Here is a 7,952-nt window from a genome sequence, read left to right as displayed (position 1 = left end):
AGAATTGATAGCAACTGTACACAAAGTCACAGAACCTCTTTCTCAGAGAGACCCCCACTTAAAACCATCTCACCTTTTTCTCTCTTTCTGTCTGAAAACTTTCTATGTGCATCCAAAAGAATGAACTTGTAAGTTTGAAACAGCAAAGACTTTGAGAGGAGAAGTAGAGAGCTATCTTCCCAAATCCTAAACCTAATCCTAATCCTGTCTACCTCTCAACTACATAGTCAGCCCCCAACAGCTTCGCTTCTCTTTCTTGTGGCAATCACCTTTTGCTGCATGCAACTTCATTTTGGAGACTGGAGAAAAGTGGGTCTTTTTATTTTTCTTTTTTCAAAAATTTTGGTCACTTGATGTTTCTTCTCTGCATGCATGAAGTGGGCTTTAAGCATTGTTTTGTTTATCCTTCTGGGTTTTTTTCACTTTGAAATGTTTCCCATGCTTTTCTATATATCAATTTGTTTTGGTTACTTTTCCTTTTTCTCTTTTTTTTTTTTCAAAATTTTTTCCTAGTTTTTTTTTTGGGTGAATGTTCTTGTGCACTTTGGTGTTGTCTACTTCTTGTCTTCCAATACCAGGAATAGCATAAAAGATCTTTACACCAAAACAGGATATCTTTCACCTCTCTTTTCGTTACTACCATTTTCCGCTAATTACCACTCCATTAATTATTCCCCGGTAACAGAAAACGTTTTATCTGGTAAAATGATCTAGTTGATGCTGCATGCAAAGTGAATCCATCATGCATTAGAGTGTAAATAAGATATTTCTGTTTAGTACAATCCTTTTATGAGTCAATCTTCAGAGATCGGTCAATGCTTGAGTCTTTTATTTGCTATAATTGGTTAAAAGCCTTTGCATTTGCAATGGAATCACCCCACTATGATTTTCTGTTTGATTAACCATGTTTATAATTTGGCTGATGTTTTCTGCAATTTTAGTGACAGTACAATCTGCTTTGATCTTGCTTCACAATTACAGATTTTAATTATTCTTTGATGAAAATCAGTTCTTTGATTATTAGATCAAGCAAAACTTTTTATTCTTTGATGGGAAAATTCTTGTGGCCATGCAGAGATAATCGGATGTTGGTAAGCAGTAACTTTCAATACTTGTCGGCTGCCTGAGAAAGGATGCCAAACCAGCTATGGTTTGCACTGCTAATGATTTGTCAGCATGGAAGGATTTCCCAAAGGGTCTCAGGGTCCTTCTTCTTGATGAGGACAGCAATTCTGCTGCCGAGATAAGATCAAAGCTTGAAGCTATGGACTATATTGGTTAGGAGATTTTGAATCCACCTTTTTTATTCGTAGTTCTTTTACCTGAATTGGAAATTCGTAGTTTCTTTGTGTATTCACTTCACATGACTGTTCTTTTCTCTTTAGTATGTCGGTGGCCGTCTTTGTCCCCCAAAGCATCTGCTATTGCTCCAATGCTTTAGATGGGCAGTATTTGGTTCTTACGGAAGTTTGGGTTTGGATTGTAGCCATACATAAAACTTGGAAATTTTGTGGTCAGCAAAAAGGAATCAATTTGTTGCATTTCTTAAATCTGCTATTAATAGATTTTCCCCTCCACATGGGTGAACTAAAGCTACAAAAACTTAATTTTTCCATAGTATTAATGTTTTAAATCTCGATTTGATGAAAATGGTATAAATATCTTATCTTTCTTTTTTGGGTTGGGATTGGTGTGGGGGTGTTTTAGAGAAGGTATGAATACTGATACCTTTCTTATAATAGTATATTATTGTTCTGACTTTAGTTGGTTCTGGATACCCATTTCAGTTATGTTCTCTCCCTTTCAATATTTCTTCTGATCTCCTCTTTGCTTGTGAAGTAAAATTATTGAAAAAAAATTATAAATGCTGCTTGTCAGATAAAATTATATAATCACGCCTTTTAATCTCCAAAAAATGTTTTTTTATAGTTCCTTTTGGTAACTGGTAATTAAGTCTTTTTTTTCTTAGTCGGCCTTCAGACTGATCTCCTGTATTTTCTTTAATGTGGCATATATTTCTATTACCTGTTATTTATCTTTTTTCTCTGTTTCTCTCTCTATATATCTTTTTTAGTGTATGATAAAATTTATCTTGCCTTTGCCAGTTTATACCTTCTGCAATGAAAATGAAGCTCTGTCGGCAGTTTCAAGTAGGCCTGAAAGCTTCCATGTAGCCATTGTAGAGGTAATGAATGAACTTTGTTTTCCACAACAAGTTTCATCTATGGGGGAAAAAACTAGTTAAACCAGCGTGCTTCAAATGTTGATGATCTAGGAACATCCTATAAACCTTCAGCATGATTATTCATGACTTGTTTCATCATTATATTGGGACTAGTAGTAAGTTACTGAACAATTTATATAGGCTATTCATGCTTCGTTATACTTATATAAATTCAATAATGCCTAGCCACCAGTTCCATTGAAGTGATTGTTTCATCCAAAGCTTTAATATCAATATAGTCTTTTAATTATTGAGATAAATAAAGCTTAATTCTGTGTTGTATGGGTCCTAAACATGCAATTTATACTAACGGCATGTATGATTGCAGGTTAATACAAACAATAACAATGGGAGTTTCAAGTTTCTTGAAACTGCTAAGGACTTGCCTACCATTAGTAAGTTCAGAAACTACACCTGTCCTGGTTTTGCCATTGATCTTAAATGTATATATGAAACACTGTTTAATCACCCTAGACATAAACTTTTATCGGTATCTGTGACACTATTAGTCATTGTTGTTGGACATATTTTCTAGCTCCTAATGCTGTTTTAAATCATTTTATTTCAGTGACTTCAAACATTCATTGTATCAGCACCATGATGAAGTGCATAGCGGTAAGATTTATTCCAGCCTACCATTTACTGAATGATTTACTTGTATTTTCAGGTGCACATATGTGTGTTGTCAATTCAAAAGATTTTAGATTTTTTAATTATTATCTGTTCTTCTGGTTACTCTTAAGATCATAGAGAGAAATATTGGATTTTTCAGTTAAAGTGCAGTGCTTTAAGAAACTATTTGAGTTTTTTTTTTTATATATATATAAGCAAATTCTGACTCAAACCATATTAGTAGAGCCTTAAGTGCATTTCCACACACCATGATTACTAACGCATGTTTTGACCACTTCTTTTCAGCTTGGTGCAGTTGAGTTTCTTAGGAAACCACTCTCCGAGGATAAACTAAGAAATATATGGCAGCACGTGGTTCATAAGGTCAATTTGGATACTGATTGAATTACTATTGGTATTTACATGTAAATGGCAATTAAGGTGCATTATAAGGACATTCTCATTTTGTTAGTTTTTTGCAGGCATTCAATGCAGGGGGGAAGGACCTTTCTGAATCACTAAAGCCTGCTAAAGAATCTGTGGTTTCTATGTTGCATCTACAAATGGAAAATGGAATTCCTATGAATGAAGACTCAGACAAAATAGAAGATGCATCTTTGGTTTATGAAATTGACCGTCAACCATCACCAGGAAGTGATAAGTACCCAGCTCCATCAACTCCACAATTGAAACAGGGAGAACGATTGTTAGATGATGGGGATTGCCCAGAACATACCAATTGCTCAACAGAAAAAGAGAGTGGGGAGCAGGATGGAGAATCTAAATCTGTCGAAACTACCAGTGGCAATGCAATTGCTGAAGTAACTGCACCTGTTGGCCAACCTCAGGGATCAAGGGAGACTGAGGTAAAAGAGGTGGCCGACTTAGTTGATGGTAACAAGGGTGAGAGTACTGTGCACTCTCACCCCAAAAACAGAGTAAATAGGAAAGATTCTCAAGCTGGTGCTGAAAAGCCAAGTACAGTTTCTGGTCTTCATAGTTCATGTCTGAATAAAGCTAATCGAAAAAAATTGAAGGTAATGCAGCTTACAAAATTACCTATCTGTGATTTAAGGGACTACAATCTAATCATACTGTGTAATCCTTTATTGGTAAAATTTCACTAGTTTCTAAAATATATAGACTGTACTCAACTGATGGTGACATTCCATTCAGCTTGCAGCATATCTAGCCATCCTCCTGACACTATCTTTTCCCAATACCAGCATAGAAAACATGTCTGGCTAAGAGTATTTGCTAATCACTAAGTTACCATCACCCAATACCATAATTCCATGAGAAATGTGTTCAAATTGAGGTCTTAAGTGATGAGTTTTGAGAATTTTAAATTTTTTGACATTTATAGAAACTACATAGATAATCACCAGTCACCTGTGGCCATTACTTCCAGCTTCTTTATGTGTGTCGATAATTTACCAACTCTAGATTGATACCATTAAGTTTTGGAAGAAGTATTTCATTCACTTCATGTGGTCTCTTTCTTCTTTCCTTCCTTTATTAGACATCCTAAGATCAAGCTTTCATTATACCTTTCCTGATTACTTATCACTTGAATATTTATGGTTAAGATCTAAGACAATTTTTTTTTTAAGGGCATAAGAAGCTTTATTGAGGAGAAGTTTTAAATATGAACTCCAACAGATCTAGGACAAGTTAGCTATTTCCTTTTCTTTTACGATTACATATGGTGGACGTAGCTAAGTACTTTTCTTTTTGTTGTTCTTTTCTGTTTGAATTCTCAGGTAGACTGGACACCTGAATTGCATAAGCAATTCGTCCAGGCAGTGGACCAACTGGGTGTGGATCAAGCCATCCCTTCTCGAATACTAGAGCTGATGAAAGTAGAAGGCTTGACAAGGCATAATGTGGCAAGTCATCTACAGGTTAGTAGCATTTCTGCCTTTTTGATACTCAAATCAGATTCCATAATTCAAGTATCTTTCATTCTGTGCGTGTTGCACTACTTGCTCGTTGATGAAAGGCCTATTCCGGTTACATTTTTGTTTCAAAAGAATGGTTTCTGTTGTAAATGTAGGCACTGCAATATGCATGACATTTAAATTATTTAAATAAGAGTACAACCAATTTCTTCCCTTCTAATTTTATTTTTCTTCCTTCTTGATCTGAGCACTGGGTGGCATAAGTATCTACCATTTAGCTGATTAAGCCACCATTTGCTTGTGAAGCAGAAATATCGAATGCATAGGAGACACATTTTGCCTAAGGAGGATGATCGAAGATGGCCACAAAGAGATCAAACACAAAGAAGTTGTTATCCACATAAACCGATCATGGCCTTCCCTCCTTATCACTCTAATCATGTTGTCCCGGTTGGTCCTCTCTATCCCATGTGGGGAGCACCTCCTCATCCAGCCAACATCCAGATGTGGGGCTCACCAGGTTACCCACCATGGCAACCAGCTGAAAGTTGGCATTGGAAGCCCTATCCAGGGGTGGGTTTATTATTGTCTACAATTTCATCTTTTTTAACGACTTGGCTGGCTTCATCAACCAGTATGTTAGTATGCATATGTAGATAAATCTATGAATTGCAGCCATTTGATCTGTGATCATTTTCTGCTTCAGTTTCAGGCTGATGCATGGGGTTGCCCTGTTATGCCCCCTCCTCCCGGATATTGTTCTGCATTCACTCAAGTGAGTAACTAATTCTTTCTTTCTTCAGTACTTAATGTAGTAATTTAAACATCTACGATTCTTTTTTTGGATAATTTGAAAAAATCTAGTCTTTTCCATATGATTGAAGTATATGAGTGAATTTTAATCCTGTTTCTGGTATTCTGCTGATTGTGAAAATGCAGAATGCATCCGGGTTTCATTGTTCTAGCACCATGGATAACAGAAGTGGCATGCCTCAAAACTCTGTTGAACATCAGCCGGTAATTCACCCGATCATTGCTTAAGCTTTTAGTTTCAGTCACATCCCAGTACATCTGTTAACCTAGTCTTCAGGCAAGTGCGACCTATTTGCTGAATTTAGGAATCATTACTAAAAGAATGCTACATGTTTCTTATGTAGAATCAGTAAACTAGTTCTCTCTGATCTAACTTGATTATTTTGGCGACGGGATATATTGATTGCACGCGAAATTCATTGACTGTGTGATTAGAAACGAAAGAGGTGAATGATCGAGCGAGAAAATCATCATTATCACAGTGATTAACACTAATGATTTGTCTTGTTTTAATGCAGGCAGAGGAGGTTATTGACAACGTAGTGAAAGAAGCAATAAACAAGCCATGGTTACCATTGCCCTTAGGCCTCAAGCCTCCTTCTACTGAAGGTGTGCTAGCTGAGCTCTCTAGACAAGGCATCTCCGCCGTCCCTCCTCACGTCAACGGCTCTAATTCCTGATGACGTGGCACCAGATCACCAGGCCCCACCTTCATGCATCCAGATTTTTATGTCACAGGCTCGGACAGCCCCACCTTTGCTGCACTTCCCAAATCAAGCCACCAACCCCAAAGAAAACAAAGAACATTTGACGGTACGCGCCTTTGGAGCGCGTGGTTCAAGGTTTATATGTTGCTGACATCATGCACACGACGACACAGAAAACGAAAAAAGGGTCAAAAATCTGATCCAATGTAGAGCCACAGGGAAAAGATTAAATACGGTCGCTTTCTAGGTAGACAAAACGGACGGATTAGGAACGGCCACGTAGATGCGATTTCCACCCCATTTGAGATATGTGGTTGTAAATAGTTTTCTAACACGAGACATGACATGAACAGTTGTTGTTGTCGGGGGCCCTTTTGTTTGTTTTTGGTTCATGGGACATTTTTTTTTTGCTCAGGTGGGGCCTACTGGGAAATGCTGTACAATGTAATATGGAAAGTTGGAGAAGGGTGATCTGTCATCTTTGTGAATAAAGTTTGACACGAAAGCTTAATTGGATGCTGACTTTATCTCATCTCTTAGACATTAGTTGATAATGACCTTATTGATATTTGGCTCGTGGCCTTTGGATGTTCGAACTTGAGAAGGACAAATAATTTTGATTATCATTAATTGATAATCACTAATTTTGTTTAATAAAATTATTTTAATATTTATACGTGAATAAATAGTTAATTTTTAAGTGAAAAATATGTTGATAAATTTATTTGGTGAATTAACGATTTAATTTTAATGAGAATAAAATTTATTTACATAATATTAATTTAAAAAAAAAGAAATTATAAGATAGCATATAAAAGAATTAAAACTATAAAAAGTTTTGGTGAAATTAACCCAATCTTAATTTGAGGATGAAAGAGATATCATGTGAAAAAAAAAATTAAAACCAGAAGAGTTATAGATAAATTTATCCTATCTTAATTTCGGAATGAAGGGTCCTAACATTTAAGTTGAAAAAGTCGTTTTTAATTTATATATGCTGCAAGCCATACATCGGACCATTGATAAGGACTAATAGAAGGGTCGTGAAACAAAAATATATATATATATTGGGGGAATAATCATTCTAAAATAAGGTGGGTGCATTTATTGATGGTATTCAGTCTTTGATTAGTTTATGCATAAAACTTCATGCTTTATCTTGTTTCCTGAGAATAATTTGTGACAATTGTCCTCAAGAAACCAAAAAAAAAAAAGCTTTCCTCAATCCGACTTGATACCTCAAATTTTTCAATCTATTCATAAACTGTTCATAAATGCTCACCTTTTTCTATTTTGATCTCTGTTCTTCGGTGTGTCTGACGGTGCAATTTCAACCTATCACACTGACATCAATTTCTGTCTCTGACGGAGCAAAACTGCAAATGGTTCAGTTCATTCCTGGATATCTGATAAATTTTTGGTGAATTTATTTCAACCAAAAAAATGATGCAAACGTTGTTGGCTTTAGGCTTTGGGCTTAACTAATAATAGCAATGGGCTTACATGATGCTTAAGATGGAGATGGTGGGCTCAATCGGACCTTTACCCATTTCCGAGCCCAGTCTCCAAGCAATACAATTTTTATTTTTATACTCTCTATTTTTTCTAATAATTAGAAAATGAAGATTTGAACTCTACTCTTTAGGCAGCGGGATAATGCATCAGTCAATTAGCTAAATGTTTGAGGGTTTTATA

General features: G+C 35.9%; 1 protein-coding gene across 2 annotated transcripts; it reads left to right on the top strand.

Moving 5' to 3' along the window:
• Positions 1–6,789, top strand: LOC18606096 (two-component response regulator-like APRR2). 2 transcript variants are annotated; one of them, XM_007039518.2, is made up of 12 exons: positions 1–309; positions 1,076–1,277; positions 2,106–2,185; positions 2,553–2,619; positions 2,793–2,839; positions 3,143–3,220; positions 3,319–3,873; positions 4,600–4,740; positions 5,047–5,310; positions 5,444–5,512; positions 5,677–5,754; positions 6,069–6,789. In XM_007039518.2, exons 2-12 carry the CDS (start codon positions 1,148–1,150, stop codon positions 6,228–6,230), a joined length of 1,671 nt encoding a protein of 556 aa, XP_007039580.2. In that variant the 5' UTR covers positions 1–309; positions 1,076–1,147; the 3' UTR covers positions 6,231–6,789. The 2 variants fall into 2 exon arrangements, with proteins under 2 accessions (XP_007039580.2, XP_017973601.1); XM_018118112.1 differs by lacking the exon at positions 1–309 and adding an exon at positions 517–700.

Source organism: Theobroma cacao, chromosome 3, assembly GCF_000208745.1.
Source record: "Theobroma cacao cultivar B97-61/B2 chromosome 3, Criollo_cocoa_genome_V2, whole genome shotgun sequence".
Classification (NCBI taxonomy): domain Eukaryota; kingdom Viridiplantae; phylum Streptophyta; class Magnoliopsida; order Malvales; family Malvaceae; genus Theobroma; species Theobroma cacao.
The sequence above is the reverse complement of the archived record's forward strand: the minus strand, read 5'-3'. Positions and strand labels throughout refer to the sequence as shown.

Excerpts from the sequence above, each read along its gene's own strand:
- LOC18606096 (XM_007039518.2), top strand. The coding sequence starts at position 1,148 with ATGGTTTGCACTGCTAATGATTTGTCAGCATGGAAGGATTTCCCAAAG. Across the intron at positions 2,186-2,552 it reads TCCATGTAGCCATTGTAGAG|GTTAATACAAACAATAACAA; the intron begins GTAATGAATGAA and ends GTATGATTGCAG. Across the intron at positions 3,221-3,318 it reads GGCAGCACGTGGTTCATAAG|GCATTCAATGCAGGGGGGAA; the intron begins GTCAATTTGGAT and ends AGTTTTTTGCAG.